Source organism: Cryptomeria japonica, chromosome 8 (assembly GCF_030272615.1).
Source record: "Cryptomeria japonica chromosome 8, Sugi_1.0, whole genome shotgun sequence".
Taxonomy (NCBI): Eukaryota; Viridiplantae; Streptophyta; class Pinopsida; order Cupressales; family Cupressaceae; genus Cryptomeria; species Cryptomeria japonica.
The window spans coordinates 178887355-178908724 of NC_081412.1; the positions used below are offsets into that span (position 1 = coordinate 178887355).

The 21370-nt window shown below is 32.7% G+C and overlaps 1 protein-coding gene across 1 annotated transcript; it reads left to right on the forward strand.

The window, feature by feature from the left end:
• Positions 1 to 8099: 8099 nt before the first annotated feature.
• On the forward strand, positions 8100 to 11609 carry LOC131048410 (CASP-like protein 2A2). The gene is made up of 3 exons (XM_057982366.2): positions 8100 to 8602; positions 8854 to 8977; positions 11272 to 11609. The coding sequence occupies exons 1-3, from the start codon at positions 8433 to 8435 to the stop codon at positions 11533 to 11535; spliced, it is 558 nt and encodes a 185-aa protein (XP_057838349.1). The 5' UTR covers positions 8100 to 8432; the 3' UTR covers positions 11536 to 11609.
• The last annotated feature ends 9761 nt before the right edge of the window (positions 11610 to 21370 follow it).

Here is a 21370-nt window from a genome sequence, read left to right on the forward strand (position 1 = left end):
TGCAAAATCTGCAACAAGGAGGTTAAATGCAAAGGGACAAGAGTCCCACCAGGTGTGCCAAAATGTTCATGGTGAAAATGGATAACAATAATAACAATATTGAAAGGCTAAATGAATTCAACCACCAAACCCTAGCCTAACAATCAACAAAGATCCACCATAACATATGAAGATTACCTAAGACAATGTAAATAAAACAAAATCACAAAGATTATACCATCACATGTCCAATAGGGTTTTGATCTCCATTCTTCCTATCTCCATTGATCTTGCTTGATATATTTGCTCTCAGATTTTATGTGCACAAGAGCTCAACAAAGAACGGAATGTGGTTGCAAGTAGGATCGTAGTGTAGCCAAGTCCTTAAGATTAGCCATTAGGGTTTGATAATGAAGAAAGCATCTCCTTAAATAGAAGATACAATATGAAATGGAGGGATAAGATTGAGAGGTGTAAAAAGGGAGGTCGGCTAGGATTAGAGGGTAGGTAGAGGAAATAATAAAATAATGAAAGAGGTAGGTAGTGTAGGAATTAAGAGATGAATGACATGTGTCATGTGTAGAAAAGGATAATGAATTAATTAAATAAATAAAGATTTATTTAATTTATAGAAGAAGTGGGATCAATTAAATAAATAAGATATTTATTTAATTTAGGAAAATGATAATTTAAATAAATAAATGTATTTATTTAAATGAGAAATAAGGCTAGAAGAGGATAAATGAATTAATTAAATAAATAAAGATTTATTTAATTAATAGAAGAATTAGGCTTAGATAATTAAATGAATAAAATATTTATTTAATTAGACATGACAATTTTGGGTGTCTACAGGTATTTCTGTCATGTGGGTTTGATTTAGGATCTAAATTTTCTTTAATTTTGCATGTTGATTATTGTGACATAGTGATCCTTATATTTTTGTGAATTCTTCGCTTCAGATGTTTTTTCTTTGGCATCTAGATTGGTGTCATAGGTAATTGTATGGGTGCATGAGGATGAATTGTCCGGATAATGCATGAGACAAGTAGTGGAGGGACCATCTTGGAAGTGGTTCAAGGATGTGTGCTTTTTATGATCTTGATTGAGGATTGTAAATGATGTATTGATATGATTTAGGATGATGGATTTAAGATTTAGGGTCCCAAAATGGATGGGCAAGATGGAGGACTTGATTTTGGGACATAAGGGCCTAAAATGGATATAGTACATGGAGGACATGTGATAATGGATTTTGGAACATAGGGACACACCATAGATTCAAAATATGGGGGATGGGGATTGATAGAAGGAATGTGATAGGATTGAAAAATATATTATCAAAATCTTGAGCATTTAGAAGATGCGGGATAGGGACTTATGGAAGTAATTGTGCACATGGTAGGGAAAAGGATTTTTGATGTTTACAAATATTGGGTTTAATGAATTTGAAAGATTTGAGATATTTTGGATCAATGACCATATGATTAACAACACGTGTGGATGGTATGGGATTAATGGTATTTTGAGATGGAATAAACTTTTTTATGCATGGTGTCTTAGGATCCTTTGCAAATGTTAGTTGGAGGATTTAATCAAAGAATTGGGGTGCAGTGGATTGCTCATTGGATTAGGATGAGGAGGGTTACAAGGATATGGGGATGAGGGTTTGTAAGAAGATGGGGGTAGACTAAGTGAGATGGAAGAGATTGGAAATATGTAGGGGACGGAGGATTGGAAGGAGGGAACCCACAAATGCTGATAGGGGTGGGGAGAGAAGATAGGAAGTGGAGATGATAATTTGGGATATGGTTAGAAATCGGGATAGGCTTTGGATGAAGGATTGGTTTCCCTTGTCAATGGTAGAGGATGGATGAATATGAGAGAATTGAGGAAGGTGAGAGGATGGTGGAAGATTGGATCAAATTACTAGAAGGCACCTAACCATGATGTATATTTGTGTTTCTTGAAGAGGTGTTCAAGTATCGACTTTTCAATGAAATGACCCATGGATAGATATTTAGGAGTGGGAGGGGAGCTTGGTTGAGGGATAATGGATGGGAGACACGGGTTTGTAGTAATATTAAATTATTTTAAGGATTGAGGAGTTTTTCTTGATCCCTAAGGTTCCTATTATTCTCGCGGGACCATATTCTCTCTTGATTGATAAGGTTGACATATTCATTATAGTCAAAGAAATGAGGTACAATTTTGGATATGGATTAGGATAAAATATGAGATTGAAATAGGGTAGACATTAGATTAAAATAAATTATATGAGATGGAATACATGAATAGTCGTAAGATTTTTTATATCAAAAGATCTTAGGATTGATTTGTTAAACTAAAATTTGGATTTATTTAGCTCATAATTTATGATGAGATGGAGGGCTTAGGAAATAATCAATTTGGGGTTTGATTTGGATTGGAGTATTAGATGTATGACGTGGATGAGGGGATTCTCTAGGATAAGATAAGGATTTGGAAATTAGAATATGTATTAGATGATAGTTTTTGTAGGGTGTCTAAATTTTCACCTATCAAAAAATACTATGGCCATACAATCCATACTAGATAGACAATACCATATGACTATGTAGAAAAATATTTGTAGTATATACAATCTCAATTTTTTTATATATTATCTTTTTTGATATTTATTTGTTGACATATATATACTCTAATAATAGTAAATAGATACTATCATTTAATGTATATGCTATTCAAGGTCTTGAAGTTAACATATATTCACTAGTATACTCACCATATGTAGAAGGATACACAAGTGGTGTTAAACATATACACATAGTGTATAACCTTGTGGGTGTATATGTATGCAAATGTAGCTTAGAAGAAACCTGCAAGCATGAAGAAACCATGTGCATTTCATATAAACAAATGGGATATTAAAAAGTTTTTAATGTTGTTTCAAATTCATAGAATTCTATTTGAATTATTTTTTAATCATTGTGTTTTTTATTTTTTAAAATTCTTGTCATATTTTGAAGTAGAAAAGGTCCAAGGATAAGCCCAGACTCGTGACTAGATATTCAATTCAATTTATTTCCAAACAAATTGAAATCTCACTTTTTCCTTATGTCAACCAATTATATATCAAACTCTTTTATTGATGGACTTATTATAATGATTACAATTATTAATTCCCTATTCACTGTATTTGGGATTGTGTTTGTTTGCTAACACCTACACACCGCACAATGGACAATATATGAAAACTCTCTTGCTGGTCATAGCTCTTTTGTTTGTTTGAGATGCTCTTGCATCATATTTAAACATATTTTACTAGCACTTACATCAAAAAAAGGTGCAATGGTTACGCCTATAGTATTATATACTTTGAATAATATTTTGTAGGCTATAAAATTGCAAAATGTATAAATTCTCTTTATTAGTGTAGCAAATCCCTTATAGCCAATGCCCATGTGCAAAACATATTATCGACAAAAAAAGACATCAAAAAAATGTTGTTATCCTACTATTGTTATCCTACTATTGAATTGCATGTCTTCTTTAAGTTTTCTCTTTCAATTACCAAGTCAGGTATTATCTTTAAGGACTTTATGTCAATGTTGTATGGGAACAATAGTGACATTCTTTCATTGTTTTAAATTTTCTCCATAGCTTTGTTTATCTAAATTCAAAATTCTTAGCCTAGAATCTGAATTATTCAGGTTTTTTATGGAAACACATTCTAATTAATTTCTAAGAGTAAAAAGGAATTTATGTAATATGGTTTTTAATTGTATGCTTTTTATGAATAATTTGATAAAATAATTATTAAACATATAATCTGGATAGAAAAAAAGAAAAAAGAAAATAGTCGTATAGTTCTTGCTAATTAGACAACATTATAATGTAGGGCTCCAAGCCATCATAATCATCAACATCATCTGTAAGGGAAGAATGTTTTTTGGAAAGCCTAATAGCATACTCAAATGTTCATACATGTTGGCTCAGTGATGACTCCATTAGGAACTCACCATAAATAGGTATGGAATCAACAACAATAGATTTAGAAACTAAAACCAAAACATGTGCTTGAAAAATCTTTGGAGCTTTAATTAAATCCAATGGATTTGTTGAATGGCTTTAGAAAATTTTAAGGAAATTCAATTGGCAAGTGTGAAGCCAAATTCCACAACCTTTGCAAATATCCTCCATGCTTGTGCCAAAATGGGAGCTTTGAAACATGGTATAGACATTCAACAAAGAATAAAGGATCAAATAATTTTGTCAAATGTTGTAGTTGCAACTCCCTTGGTTGACATGTATGCAAAACATGGAAGCATAGACAAGGCATTTGAATGCTTTGACATAATGCCTCAAAGAAATGTGGTTTCATGGACTGCAATGATTGCAAGATATGCACAAAATGGATTTGTTGAAAAAGCTTTAGAAAATTTCATTAAAATGCAAATGGTAGGTGTAAAGACAAATTCCACAACTTTGTCAACATCTTTCCTGCTTGTGTCAAAATGGGAGCTTTGGAACAAGATATGGATATCCATCAAAGCATAATGATTGGGGGATTTCATTTAGATATTACAGTTGGAAATGCTCTGGTAGACATGTATGTGAAATGTGAAAAAATATATGTAAAATGTTTGACATAATGCCTCAAAGAGATGCTATGTTATGGAATGCAGTGATTGCAAGATATGCTCAAAATGGATATTTCAAGGATGCTCTCAAAATCTTTGAATTAATGAAGCAGTTTGAAATATATCTTGACATTGCAAGATTTTCTTGTGTTTTATGTGCACAACAACCATGCGGGTTTAGTGGATGAAGGTTGTACATCAATCACTTGAGCGACCATTAATGCATTACACCTACAATTTATCATTATTTGTGCATGGTTGACCTTCTTGCTCCTATATCAACAAATGCTATAAATAAATGTAATTAAAAAAGGCACTTAAATAATGTTTAGGGTAAAGTAGAGCTAAATTAGGCGTAATAGTTAAACAATGGTATGCTATGCTTACATAGTGGGCTACATATCCCAAACATTCATATTTTGACCTTATTCTTCTCTTGGACACATACAATCTGACACATTGCAAACTATCAAAATCCTATGTCTCGCCTCATAAAATTTCTTCCTTGTGATGCCTTAATCTTTCCTACTTGTTGTCTTGCATGGAATCAAAATTTATGTTTGTTGCATCATTGAGTAAAATGGCTTGGATGTCTTGGGATGATCTTTGGCTTGAAGCATGTTTATTCAAAAAAGGATTACTTGTTGAAACTTAAAAGACAAGGGATTGCACTAAACACCAACATGATGTTTTGCCACTACCTGATTGGCCATTGTCTTGCACAATATGTTCATTAATGGCAAATAAAATATCTATTAGCTTGCAATTGGAAAATAGGGAGCATAATTTTCTCTCTTGAACCATTGGAGTCTCGTATATTAATGGTGTAGTTCTTCTACACAAATGGTTGATATGTAGAAAACCTAAGATAATCATCACTTGGATCACCGACTATGGATACTCCACTCAAATCCCTTCAAAACGCCTCCAAAAAGCTTATTAATTGTAGGAAACTAATAGTAACAATGTAGTAAATTATTTGCAATATTCAAGCAACACAATAATATGAAAATAATTAAAGTTAAATTATTTGCATTATTCAAGCAACATTGTAGTAAGTAGAACATTCATCTACATAAACTATCGACATGTTTACATGGCATGCAAACACTACAATGGTGTCTTATACCTTCAAAACCCCACTCCACGATGCTAAAGCCTGCCAATTGTGCTTACAAGAGGAATACAAGAGATAGAAACTTTGCACATCTTGTACGAAGGTATATTATATGTTTCCCAAGGCTATAGTGGCGCTATAACATTGCTTCACAACACTTGGAAACTAAAATAAATTGACAAAATCCCTCACATTTTAATGTCTTATCTAGCCTGTGATGAATTCCGTTATAGCAGTTGGGATAAGGTGGAAGGTCAAGCAAGCATATAGGGTCACATGAGTAGATCTAGGAGCAATAAAGAGGTGGTTGATGAGTTGTCTAGGTGATGGAGAAAAATTAGAATCAGTTGAACGACTTTTCCAAGACATTCCCCAACATCTAGAGGCATATTGTTAAGGTGGACAACAAGTTGAGGGGATGTAGGGAGCAATTCTGACCAAGTTCTCAACATTTCCAAGTATCGAGGGCTTCTCCAAAGCTTCTCAAGTATATGGATATGGTCAAGAGGTAGTTTGAAGTATTTAAGACACCATTTGGGGCAGTTTGAAGACCTTTTTGGAAGCAAATTCAGTTGTCTCCAACAACATTTGAAGAATTTTTCAATCATTAAAGGCAAACTCATTACACATAATGTTTCATGTATTTATGTACTCAAGTTTAGCCTTCTTTAGTTAGTTCTTCTTCATTTGTAAGCATTGTTGCTATCTTTTGCACTTTGTAAGCATTGAAACAAGTTGTAACTCAAAAAAATCAATCATCTTCAAGACTGATTTGGCATTGTAATCATTCATTTTCAATCAATAAGGAGCAAATATTTCAGGCTCAATATCTTGTTGCAATCTCTTTGAAGCAATTTGTGTCATTTGATACAGTTTATGTGACTGTCTTGTATGTTGTAATCAGTTTATGTTCATTCTAATTGAGTTCACATATCAAAAACCTTTAAAACATGTTTAGAACAACAACATTTGAGCAATTGATGACTTACTTGCATAGGTCATAGGTTGTGTTTAAATCTTGTATAGGTAGTTGTGAAAACCTCTGGGTTGTCCTTCAAAATAGCAATACAAAACATCCTTCTTGTAGATTGTTGATGTGTGGGTAACTGGAAGTCATAAAATGTATAAATAAAAGACCTTTTTGACTCATTGTAAGGTTAAAGCAGCAAGGTACTGAGCTAAAAAAACATCTTTTGTGAATCACTTAGCTAATTATAGTTCATTTTTCAGCATTGTTAGTTCATTTCAAATAGTTCCCCCCCTTTTTCTCAGCAAAAGTCAGTAGTTTAGGTACGTGGTTAGAGGAACCAACCTACTTTGGAGGTTCTCCTTCACTATAGGTTACCCACAACCTGAAGGGGATCCAATGTATCAACAAGTGGTTGAGTTAATAGCTTAGCCTGGTGCAACTTTAATTGATAACAGGAATCTTGTTTGATCTCATGACAAATGTAGGCAATTACTGATTCGTAGATATTCCAACAAATTTCTTAGGTCCAGTTTGCTAATTACCTCGAGTTTTGTTGGGAAAACTCTGTAGAAGGTGCCAATTTCTGCCATGCTCGCCCTTGCGAAAAGTTATAGACCTCATTTTAAAAACAAATAATTATATTGATTGTTATGACTAACACCCTCTCTAATTAATTATTATGACTATTAATACAATATGGGTTGGTATATGTTAACACGGTAGGAATGTAATTTTTTTGGACAAATAATGAATAATGTTTTTTTGGTATTTTGTGACTTTTACCACAAAATCATGCTATGACTGTGACTTGCCACTTTCATGAATAAAAAAATATAAAATAAAAACAAATATAGTTTAATAATAAAATGTAAATTTTTTGTACAATAATGAATAGTGTTTTTTTAATATTTTGTGACTTTTACCACAAAATCATGCAATGATCGTGACTTACCACTTTCATGAATATAAAAATATAAAATAAATATAATTATAGTTCAATAATAAATATAAATATATAATATGTTAATAAATACCTACAAATTAAATTGACCTTAACTTTCTTTTTCTGTGTGATTGTGCGAACTTGAAAAAAATCCTTGCTATTTTAAGCAATGGGTAATCTTGGTTACGTAAGGGGGCTTCTACATGCACAAAAAGCCTGTAAGTCATTAAAAGTTGAACTATTTTTAGCATTATCCATAAATGAGCTCACCGCCGTCATTACCGGCTGTACTGGACAATAGCTACTAGCCTTGTCATAAGAAATGCAATTGCATGGCAGTTTGTTTTAATTGCGTTATTTCAATTAAAAATAAAAATTGCATGGCAGTTTGAAGGCATTTGCATTCACAAAATCAATCTTTCAATTTAAAATTTTACTGGTAGATAAAGTGGCTGAAAAGCTGGACAAGTAGAATAATCCAAAAAGACTGTGCATGGCTCTTCACTCACCAAAATATCCTGGGCGTAGATTACAATATGTATTTAATGCAATCTTGAAATCATCAATCATTAAGTTGTGAATTATAATGCCCTTTTTAAGGATTCTGCCCAATGCATCTGTCTTGCCTGCAATCATATCCTTAATTTAGAAATTGTTTTCTTAATATTAAATAACGAACAGATCAATCAAGCCTCTGTGTGTCATAAATATCTGACACACCAGCTTCTATTACCTCAGTCTCTCAGAAGGAAGAAGTAGTGCTTCTATAGTTGGCTTTCCATTTAGTTTGTGAGAGGTGAGATGGAGAAAAAAGAAGCAGTACCTGAAATGGTGTATGAGAGGAGACAGTTTGAGACATTGTTAAGGCTGGTGCCTGTTGCTCTCTGTCTTTCTTCCCTAGTTGTGACCCTAAAGACTCATCAGAGCAATCAATATGGAACTCTGGATTATAGCAATGTTGGTGGATTCAGGTACAATAAAAAGATTCCTGTTGCTTTTTTAAATTTAATTCTATAATTTTTTTAATCAATGTTGAATCACACTCTGTGATCTAAAGATCAATAGAAATTTCATGGTCTGGATGGTTGACATAAATTTTGGATGCTAAAGTTTTGTATATACATTTTATTCTGTGGAGCATTTTTATGCAGTATTCTCTATTATACCCAATAACAGAGCTTTGTTTTTGCATTGCTCTTGCTGAAAGATTATTTGTTTGAAGGTATTTGGCTTATGCAAATGGGATATGTGGTGGGGTTTCTCTTATATCTGCATTCTGCTCTGGAATTTGCTGGTCATCCAACTACAACTTGTTAAGCGCATGGATGGTTTTCCTTTTGGATCAGGTAAGAGAACACAATTTTTCTTTGACAATTTTTTAAAAACTTTCATGCTTTTGTTTTGGGCCTGTCTGGTTCCACTTCCTACAGATAATTTGTTTTTAGTAATCGGTTTAAGTAGCTCAAGGTTTTATGAGTAGAGTGTTTCCAGGTCTTATATTTTATTGAAACTTTAAATTGGGTGTTCAGATATTTGATTTATTGGGTTAGAAAATATTATTAATAAAGTGATTTATGTCTCTTTGATTCTTGTGAAGAGGTGTATTATTATTTTTTTGTTTTGTCAAACAATGAAATTAAAATTGACACCCATCTATAATTACTATTACAAACTGCATCTTCCTTTACAAGACATAATGGCGTCTACGGTGTTCAAAAGGGCTGTTTGGTATGTGTCTCATGTGAGAAAAAAAATGATTCCCATACCTGGATTAAAGTTCAACAAAGAATTGACGAGGAAGCCTGGAAGATATATCCTCTACTATAATCACAGTTTGTCACCTGGTTGCCACAGGTCTCTGAAAGGCTTCTCTGACAGAGATGGTGATGGGCCAGTCCCTTTAAAAACTCTTATCTTCCAGTCCGAGATATCTTGTAGTGCCTGTAGATAACTCCCAATTTGCATTGCCTTTTCCGGTGATAAAAAATCTTGGCTATATCTATGACATAATTAGAGCTAGTTCTAAGCATTGGTATTGTTTGCAAGTCATTTGAGTTCAGATTCTTTTCTAGATCGGATTTGAAGTCTGAATTTGTGATTTGGTAATTTAAGTTGATGCTGTGGATCTATTTGTTCGTCACGTTTCTTCTTATAATCCTATGCTTTTGCTTTACCATGTCACAAACAGAGGAGGAGGGCAGTTGGCCCACGCAATGCCCTTCACATCTGTGGACGGGAGATTGTTTATCAATTTTGGGTAGGGTTTTAGGATGGGGTTTGGTGAGAAGAGAAGGGGAATGGTGGGCCAAATAAAATGCTCAGCTGTCCGTGTGAATGACAGATTTTTGCGTCCTTGGGTTAAATGGGAAAAACGTTTCAGGTTTTTTTATTTTTTATATTTTTGGGTCTATTTATATTTACAATGTTAATCATTTTTTCTTATGTATTTGATGATAGATTATAAAATATGATATTAAATTTTGATTAAAAACATTCATCACAGAAGCAGCATGCAGCATATAAGACATTCCGGGGTTTGTTAAAGCAAGGGAGGACTAGCCGGATTTTGGAACATACGATGTTGAAATCATAAATAAAGTAGGGATTCAGCGGTGGAAATGGTTAAGAAGTGGAGTAATGATTGTGATTATATTCAGGGTTTAAGGAACATTGGTTGTAAATGTACAGGTAGTTTGATGGTTTTAGGCTTAAGAGGGTTTTTTATTTTCATTGTGTTGAATTTGAGGGGTTTTGCTCTGCTCCCTGTGAATAACCTCTGCATGATTTGCTGCATATTTTGCCTCCTGCCTCAGCTTTTCTACTTTTTTGGTTAAAACTACAATCTGTTCAATGGTACTACCTTCAGTTCATATACTTTTGATAGCTAGCTGTTAATCTTTACACAAAATGATTCTGTTAAAAAACTTTCAGATCTGCAAATCACAGTGTTTTTTGTCTGATTTTTTATAGTTTTTCAGTCATAAAGATGTAAATCATGAAAAATTTGCTATTAAAAATTTCGCAAAAATCTGTTATGTTTTGTGAATTTTCCTTTCGATATATATGACATCTAAATAACATGAACATAGCACTGTTATATCCTCTTACAGACTGGTGCAACTAGGTTGGATTGAACACAATATAATGTTTGTCCTTTTCAATGCAAAAGGCTCTCTTTTTTATGCATTTTAGAGACTGCATATGTTTCCCAATTGTCAATGCTGCATTTACAGTAGTAAGGCTTACTATAGTCTGTCATAAAGCATGGACATAATAAGAAGGCAAAGGTAATTCACAAATATAGACTTTCCAAATATAAGTATGTTAGAAGCTGTTATTTTTGGTCATATTTTTAGAGAATAAAATAGAGTAATAGATTGATTAGCAAAATGGGTATCAGAATTGAAATTTTGGAGAAAGGAATCATTTGCCTTTAGATTACAGCAATATGTTGGAGAGGATACCAATGGATAATTTTTTTTTTCTTAACGTTTTACATAAAATTTGGAGTGACTCTTTTATATAGTAAATTAATTAATTGAATTGAATATTTAAAAATTTATGATTTTACACCAATAAATGAAGTTGAGTGATCATAATTTTTAAATTTTTATTAATAAATTGAATTGGATGAGTGCAGATTTTAACATACATTATACTGGGAGCTGGAGCAGTGGCAACTGAATTGGTATATTTGGCAAAGAATGGTGATGAGGAGGTGACATGGGAAGAATTTTGCAGCACTTATGAAAAGTTTTGCAATAGAGCTTTGGTATCTGTTATTATAACATTTGTAACTGTCTTAGTTCTCATTGCCATTTCTATCACATCTTCTTATAAGTTGTTTAGTAAATATGATCCGCCATATGTTAGTCAAGGAGATGGAACAACTGTCTTTCCTTGAATTCAAAGGAAATATTCAAAAAAATTCTGCATACATTAAATTTATATATTTTTATATCAATTTTTTCTTTGTTTAAATATATATTTAATTTTTTTCTATTAATTTTGTATTTCCATTAAAATATTTATTCATATATTAAATACCTAGTGGCCTTAAAAGTTCTGTTTAAAAATTCAACTATACCATAACAGGTACTGTGTTTTTCTTTTAAATTGTATGTTCTTTGTGTAAAGATAGTATTAAGAATATTTAACAATTAAGTGTAAAGATTAAGAGTATCTAATTTAGAATTGATCATTGATGATGTGTAGGAACAAGTTGTTATCTTTGAAAAATTAGTGGCTCATAGAAATAGCTATCCCCCCTCTAGGATGCATCAATGATTAAATTTTCCTCATAAGCTATAATTTATGCATTGTCTCATAATTCAAATTAGTACAAAATAACATTGTGGTTCTACCTTAAGTATCTTAAGATTAATCCCATCTATCATTGGTTTGAACTAAGATGCAAGGATCTAAACTAGTAGAAAGCAGATTTTTTAAACTTGTTTTCCTTGATCTTTGAAGTTTGGTAAATTTATAAGGATTTCATAGTATCTAGAACTAGTAGAAAGGGGTAAGAACATTGATTGCTTGAATTTTGGGTTTATTCTTGGATTGAAAAAGATCAGTTGTATATCATTACAAATGAACCTTAAAGATATAATAACAATAATCTTAAAGAAAGAAATTAATATAAGAAAGTAAGTGGAGATAAGGTTGAAATAATGGTGAGTAAATGATGAATGCATAGGATAAGTTTAAATAGGAATATAATGGATATATATAGCAATTTAAATATAACTCAAACCTAGCACAAGATTGTCTCATGTTGACATATTATTTAATTTGAGACATTCCACAAAAGTGAGCATACAATTATATAGAACTATATGAGAAATGGCACGAGCAAATTTTTTTTACCATTGTGTTTTTCACTTTAGTATTCATGTGATTTTAACATGAACATGTATTTCAAAGTATGTTATTATTCTCAATCAACATGGAAAGCATATATTTAGACACCCAAAATAGAATATATAATCCATATAAATTTTTTGTGACATAAAAGAAAATATATTTCTAGTGTTCTTTTGATTTATTTCACCATGGCCAACTTTGTTACTATTCTAAATAGTTTTCTTGTTGGTCCAATATTTTTAACATAAATTCAAACATTTTATTTGATTCTAAGAGCATGTACAATTTTCAAGGAAACAAATGCTTATGTCCTATCTATGGGGTTTAGAGGTTTCCTTCCTTGTTGATTGATAATTTTCAATTCATTTGGATTTTCTTGGTTCTCTAGAATTAATGTACCATGAGTCTTTTTAAGATATGCAGACCTACTTATGGTACTTAAAAGAGACCATGGTACAACAATTATATAGAATCAAGAAAATCCAAATGAATTGAAGATAAATAATCAATAAGAGAGAAGGAAATCTCCAAACCCCATAGATAGGGCATAAGCATTTATTTTCCTCGAGATTGTACATGCTCTAAGTGTCAAAAAATAATATTTTCCCTTATGTTAAAATAATTGGACAAAGAAGAAAACCATTTGAAAAAGTTGTAAGAGTTGGTCATGAAGATTGTCATCCAAGAACTAGAGGCCTAATGGAAAACACAATGAAAAGAATAAACTATATTCGTATCAATGAATGCAAATAAAATGCACATTTGGATTCAATTCAAGATTACAAAGAGAACCTCTTGGTTACATAGGCCAACGCGAGACATAGGATAACATAAGATTAAGACAAATTTCTTAATATTTTGATATGAGACATAAATAGATATGTATCCTTGTTTACCCTAGAAATAAACTTAACTAGATGCATGTGAATATGACCTAAGAGGTAAACTAGTTAGGTAATATCCTTGTTCACACCAAGACCCCATTAAGTGCAACTTAGGGAGAATGAGAAGCTATGCAAATATGGGGTTTGACTAATAGACCATGTTAGGCACCCATCTACTAATGCAGCCTATCACAAATAGAGAAAAATAGAAAACCTAATGGGATAAAAATACTCTCCAAAAGAGAGAAAATAAGAAATTGACAGAAGGAAGGGTTATTATAAACCCTCAAGGACTACTTCTATTACCAATATATAATCAATGATCCCATCATATGAGGAAAAAGGAGAGACTATGTAGTCTCACAATGTATAATCTCATGTAGTGATGGTGGATGCTTGAAGACAAAATATAATCCAATTCCTACTAACAAGATTCCTATGTAGTGATGGTGGATGCTTGAAGACAAAATATAATCCAATTCCTACTAACAAGATTCCTTCCATTGGGAAGAAACACAACCATGCACAAATGTAGGAAAGTTTCCCATTCTTGATAGGATTTAGTAGGAGGAAAGATAAAAATAAATGAAGTCTCTGAATATCTTTTTTTAAGTGTCTTCATGTTGATGCCAAAAGATGCCACTACTAAGTTAGGTGTTCTAGGCCACACCAATGAAGATGAAAATATAGGATCTAGTAGAGATGTATGTAGAATAGGTTCTAAAGATAAAAGTGAGTACACCAATTTTTTCTCAAGTGTCTCTTAGATAGTGCCAATATATTACAAGTGATCATGTGGAGAAAGATAAAGAGTGTCTAAAGGTTTCTCCACAACATCTGAAGAAGATGTTTCAACACCATAAGAGCTATAATTAAAGAGAATGTGAATATCCTCAATAGTGTCTTTTAAATATACACGATAAGACTAAAAAAAAGAAAAATTGCAGTTTTTGTCAAGTACTCATCCCAAGTAGTTGTATATGGAAGATAATGCATGTTTCTATTGCATTAATTCACAAGAAGCCCTAGATATATCAAAACTCTAGAAATAGTAGATAGAGACTTCATTTATTTTTCATTTAAACATTCAAGATATTCACTATATTCGAGATCCTCTTAAGTATCATCATCAAAGGGTATATTATTTGCATCATCAAGGGAATGAGAAAATCTACAACAAGATCATCTAGGAATGGAAATATATGAGGGTCTCCAAAGGTTTCCCATATCTTGGTCCAAAGTGTGCATGGGCACTGAATCTTTAAGATCTCCCAAGGAATGCCAAAGGTAATAGTTGTACCTATAAATCTTATAATATGATTTTTAATATTATCCTAAATTTATTTCTTCCAAGGTGTTTATAGTCAAGTAGAAGTCAATAAAGATAAGACAAAAGTTTAAACCACTTAAGATGTGTCAAGATGCTTTTTTTCCTAGACTTATAATTGTCCCTTTCAAGAATTACCACAAAAGGATGAATAGAAAAACCCATGATACATCCTCAAATGATGGAATTTGATGTCAATACATATGAATCAATAAGTATATTAGCCCACAAATTCACTCAATGAAAGAACTCCCCAAGAGAGTATGCTTTGGCACTCTATAGATAGTGCAATTATAAATCCCACTTGCCAAAATCAATAAAGTGATCTTGATTTTGGTATATGCTTTGGCACTCTATAGATAGTGCAATTATAAATCCCACTTGCCAAAATCAATAAAGTGACCTTGATTTTGGTATATGAAAATGTCAAATTTGGAAATAGAAATGATTTTTTTTTTTTAAATGAGATCAATTTGACCATACCAAATTGAAAAGTACAAAAAAAATGATGAGCTCTTTAAAATAATGGAGCCTCAAAAGTTCTCAAAATGGGAATTGCTTAGCAATACATGTGAAATTCTATAATTTATGAAAAAACTAAATGCGAAAATCAAGAGGACTTTAAAGAGCAAAAAAAATAGCCCTAATAATGTTTTTTTTTGAAAAATGGAGGTTCTGAGGCCAAGTTATGAGTCTTCAAAGTTTAAAATTTCAAATATGAAGGGGGCCAAAAATTCAAATGCATCTATTAACATCAATATGATGTCACCACTAAGTTTAGAAATACCATTAGATTTGAGGGTGCTAATAGATGTGAAACTCTTCAAGCTAAATTTGGGTCTAATTTCCATTAAATTAAGGAATAATCTAGACTTGCTAGGAAATCATAGACCTTCCAAGAGTGGACACATACAATATTCATGGTTCTTGAAGGAGATAAAAAAAAGGAATCCCTTCATTATGCCAAAATATCTAATTGAACCTTAAATATACATTTTAGTTGATCCATTTTCATAAAAAAATCAATATTGAACCTAACTTCATTGAATTTTCCAATAAATGAATTCTCGATATTGGAAGTTTACTAAAAACAATTAAATCAAGGACTCAAAGAAGAAGACCCTTACCATTCCAATAGAGCATGAGACTAAGTAGGAATGGAGATGAATACACCTTTGACAACATTAAGCCAAGATTTCAATGGTAGACCATTAGCTTCAAGATCATGTGTTGACACAAGAAACAAGCCAACCCCTTTAGCCTCCATTGCCTAAGAAACATATTTCATGAAATCTTGAAAAGAAGCTAACTTAAGATAAATTTCACATATTATGAAATTATTAAAATACATATAACAAAAAAGTATTATAAAATTTAATTATTAGATTTAATTATTAATTATGATTTTTTATTATTTTAATATTTTAAAAAATCATAATTTTTTAATACAAATATGATCAAAATATTTATTAAAATAGAGATTAAAGTATTAAAAATATAATGGTTATGTGCACAAAGATGGTGGTAAGAAAAGTGGACGCCACCCAAAAAAAACATGAAAAAACAAGTAGCGCATATGCGGTTCTAAAATTTGAAATCACTGCATACGCACTTAGGTCCATTGTTCCTGAGCCTAAAAAAAAGATACCGCGTACGTGCTGTATTTAGGAAAGTGAGCGCGTACGCGCTGCTTTTAGGAAAGTGAGCGCGTACGCACTCATAAGCCCTAAAAAACCGAGTACACGATTTTAAAAAAAGGAAAGGGTTTTATTTTCTTGTGGTCGTGACGTTTTTTCCTCCTTTTCCTCCACGAGACCGCGAATGGGTTGCCACATTTCTCCACCAAACGCTATGGATCAAGGTTAGTTTTTCTTAATTTTTGTCTTTCTTTCGCGTTTATTTAATTTGTTTTATGTTTTGAATTTAATTTCATTTATTTTGATTAGGTTTTTTTATTTTTTGTTTCAAAAACCAGATTTTGATAACACACAACAACAACAACAAAATGCACCTCTTGAAAACCTCGAACAAAACCCACAAGATACACCTCCAATTCCTCCTTTTGACCGTACACCTAAAACACATGAGCAATTGATTAATCAGTTAGGGCAAAACATGTCTAAAATAAATAGACTGATTAATAAATTAAAAATATTTGAGCTTGAGCATCATAAATCCTTTGCCACTAGCCTAGAAACATTAGCTAGTGGTGCCACAGGCGTTTCCACACAAATTACAAAATGGGGAAACTTTAGGGATATGTGTCGTCAATACTATGCTGGTGGGTTATCATACGAGGGAGTGAAAAGCAAAAATATTAGTAAACAATAAATATGTGCCCTTTTTGTTGATCCTAAAACTAGTCAATCGTTACCTCTTAATGCAAAGAGGTTTCCCATACATTGGTGTACCAATGTGCAGATGATGAATCTTTTTTGGCAGAGGTGGTGGATGGTCTTTGATGATCCAGGTTGTAATAATTATGAGGTGCCATTGTATTTTTTGAGAAACGTATACTGTGAGTTTGTCCTCAATGTGCAGCCAAACTATTTTGACATGAGAGAGTTCCATGGTAGAGGTGGCGGCTCTACCCAAGATAGACCTGGAGCTTGTAGGCGAGTAGCCCCAGAGAGTCGTCGCCCCCTAGCATCCAAACCCAATGTGCATCAGGTTGTCCCAGTAGAGTTGAAAGAGTCGATGGAGCTACAAACTCTTCAAGTGGCCACAACATTGACTAGTGCCATCATCCAACATGGGACACAGTTAGCACACCCTCTTGTACTAGATGATGAGCCATTATTTGCTCTAGGTGGCAACACAGAGCCCATTCAGCATGTGTGTGTTAGTTTCTCGAGGATATGCTCAGGCATAGATGATGCAGCCACTATAGATGGGTCCACATCTCATTCATGCATGATTTGCGGAGTAGATGTTAGACCCGCATGGCTGAGGATGTGGCGTTGACAGAGGAGTTGATGGAGATGTTGTTTCCCCATCAATCGCAGACACAGGTGTGTTGATTTGAACTCATAGCATTTTATTTATCAGTCACTTTAAATTTGTAATTACATAAATGAATTTTTATTTATACATCAATTTAAATTGATACAAATAATATGCATTTCAGGATGCAGCAGCAGTATCCCATACTCCTCCCGTAGTTACTACAGCTGCAACTTCGATGCCTGAGGTATAAATTTTGTAACATGTTAAAATAGAATAGTACACTTTGAATTCAAAAACACTGCAAAATATACTAACTATCTTTAATTCTTGGTCTAATTTTTTGTTTGTAGGTGTTGACAGGGGACCAAATGTCCCAGATTGATGACATCAGGCTCTCAACAATCGATTTTGGCCTACAAGGCTATATGGTATCATATTTTGTACACCCTTTTTTTATGTTTGATGGAATGTGCAAGTCATTTCATTTTAGATTTTTAAAATTATGTTTAATATATTATCTGTACTAATATCTCATGTTAATTTTTTTTTTTTGGGTACCTCTTTGCGTCTAGGCCTCGTCCTAAGTAAAAGAATCCTTGAAGATGCCAAAATGTGGGAAGAAGGTAATTGAACACATTTTTAGTTGTAAAATTGTTTGAAAATGTTGAAATTGTCTTAGTTGGGATTTGTAGATTGATTAGTGTTTTTTGTCTATTTTACATATACAATGACCATTGAGCTATGTGGATTTGTTGAATGCACCTGATTCGCCCATGGATTGAGAGAGGTCAGAGGTATGTATCTCTACTTTATTTTCTTGTTTTCATGATTATATGCACGTGGACATGTGAACTTGTGATAAATTATAATCTTATTATTTTTTCATACAGGAAATATCCATAGTTGCTTCTTTAATGGCTAGCCCTCCTCCGTGCACTAGAGAAGCATCTCAGGATTCGGTACACTTTTGTTTGATATATTACATTAATTTTTTTAACCTACAATACTTATCATTATATTAATTATATTTAATTTTTGATCATTTTTTGTATAGGTAATAGTGACAGTTTCTCCATTGATGGTGAGTCATCCTTAGTCCATTGGAGAAGCATCTCAGGCATTGGTATACATTGTTCTCTATATTATAGCTTTTAAGTGTTTTTGATGTATTTATGTTAGTACATTGTATTAATTGTACATTTAATCTACAATAGCCCCCTTCGTGGTTTAGCCATAATGTGGATCCCTTTAAGTTTGTCTTCAAGAAAACTCCTAAGAGTGACAAGGAGAGGAGAGCGAAGACATTAGCTCCGAGATCAGCTGATGAGGTAATCTACATTCCAATTGAAAATTAATTATAGTTAAATGCATAGTTATGTTGTTAATTGTGACTTATTTTCTACAAAAGAATTCTAACTTGGCTTTTGAATTGTGCTTTTGTAGCCATCTACAGAGCCACGTACTGCATCGAAGAGGCTCGATTTTGATGATCCACCACAAGTTTAAGATCATATAGTGTTAGTTGTGGTCATAGAATGATCAATACATGTGGATATATTCTATATTTTTATTGTATATCGATTTGGACATGGCATATGCCACATTTTTGTAATACTTGTATTGACTTGGCAAACATGCCTTTATATATATATATATATATATATATATATATATATATATATATATAATGTTGATATTTGATCCAATAAATGTGTATTGAGTTCATTATTGTGTATTCATTGTATTTCGTGGATGTCCTTTTATAAAGTTAATTGATCATTTGCCTATGTAATCAACAATATGAATATAAACAACAAAAATCTATGATATAAAACATTGCAATCTTGGAATATGATTTGATAAAATTTCTAAAATGTTGAATTAACCCTACAAAACTCCTTGTATTCAGCTCATTATTGTGTATTCATTGTATTTGGTGGCTGCCCTCTTATGAATTTAAATGAATATTTGCCTATGTAATCGACAATATGAATATAAACAACAAAAATTGACAATATGAATATAAACAACAATATGTGTGTGGAGTGAGAGCACCCTCATGCTCGCAATGGTCAAATTTTGGTTCTTGTGTTTGGGGTCATTTGGATCAAAGATGTAAAAGTTGCTCAATTGTTGTCAAAGTTGCTCAATTGTCGTCAAAATTGTCAAAGTTGTCAAAGTTTGGTTTCATTTGGATAAAAGATGTAAAAGTTGCTCAGTTGTTGTCAAAGTTGCTTAGTTGTTGTCAAAGTTGCAAGATAGGCTAGAATTGATTTGGTTCATCGTGTGAACAAACCGACATCACGAGCATGTCCGGGTGGGCAAGTTTATGCTAGGAATGCTCCTCTCGTGCATCCCAAAGTGTTGGAACGTCGAGGGTCATACCCTATCGATGCGATCTCTCAAGTGCTCTGAGTCCAAAAAATTGTCAAAATTTGATAGACTATTTCTTCCAATCTAGGACACATACGATCAATTCATTTGAACCTATGGGGTCACGTGAGGCTCCTCTATAATGGCCTATCTTGATTTTTGACGAATCTGAACCATTTTCAATTGGTAGCATTTTTTCACCTGCTGCAAAAACCGTCAGTTGCATGCAATGCAAAGTTGCAAGATAGGTTAGAATTGATTCGGTTCGTCCTGTCCACAAACCAACATCACGAGCGCATCCGAGTGGGAAGGTTTATGCTAGGCATGCTCCTCTCATGCATCCCAAAGCGTCGAAACGCCGAAAGTCATGCCCTACCGACACGATGTACAAGTTGCTTGACAACTTTTTTGACAATTTTTTGGACAATAATGACATTTTTTGCTCAAATTGTATCTAGACTCAATCTATGACTCCTATGACCTGATAATGACTCAAATAATTATCCATGATTATACAAGAATCAAGAATTCTCATGATTGACCTTATCAATAATGGTCATGATTGACCTTATCACATCACATAAACTCAAAACATAGTCACACAACATAGACACAAAAAATAGTCACATATTATTCAAAAATTTGCCTCTAAATATGGTCAAATCAGCTCTTGGCTATTTGAATATAAAAAAAATGTCTTACAAATCATCTCATGGGCTTTTATACAAAATTTGGCATTACAATATGTGCGATTCAGCTCATCGCCATTTTAATATACAAAATTTGGCATCTAAATATGTACAAATCAGCTCATCTCCATTTATATACAGAGATTACTTTAGTGGCGAATATTCACCAATGGCAAATTTTTCATGTTGACGATCTAAGAAATGGCGAATATTTTGTATCGATTGGGGGTGGTCATGTCACCAGAACATTATCAATTTCCATCAAATACACGACACGATCACCATATGTTGTATGTAATTAAATGTTTCTATGCGAGGATTTCACCAATACAATATACGATGGACACACGGTAAATTTAATTTGTTTGCCTACACTCTCTGAGGTTGCCTTAATAGACAACCATAATTTGCCTATATGCACATGAGATTTGTTCGCCAAGAGGACCCAATTCGCCCGACATTTTGCCGATGCGTGTCTCCATTCACCCCAACTTTTGCCAGCTATATTATATTTGCCAATTATTTGGATGATCCATAATCACCTCGAAAATTACATAAGTCATGTTATAGTTACGTAGGACTCACCAAATATTTGTATACCATATAAAATTCTCATCGAATTTGCCATATAAGGATTGGTATAAATACATTCAA

What these genes read in the sequence shown, in the direction of transcription:
- LOC131048410 (XM_057982366.2), top strand. Translation starts at nt 8,433, where the DNA reads ATGGAGAAAAAAGAAGCAGTACCTGAAATGGTGTATGAGAGGAGACAG. An exon ending in AGCAATGTTGGTGGATTCAG is followed by an intron (nt 8,603 to 8,853) that starts GTACAATAAAAA and finishes ATTTGTTTGAAG; the next exon opens with GTATTTGGCTTATGCAAATG. An exon ending in TGGTTTTCCTTTTGGATCAG is followed by an intron (nt 8,978 to 11,271) that starts GTAAGAGAACAC and finishes GGATGAGTGCAG; the next exon opens with ATTTTAACATACATTATACT.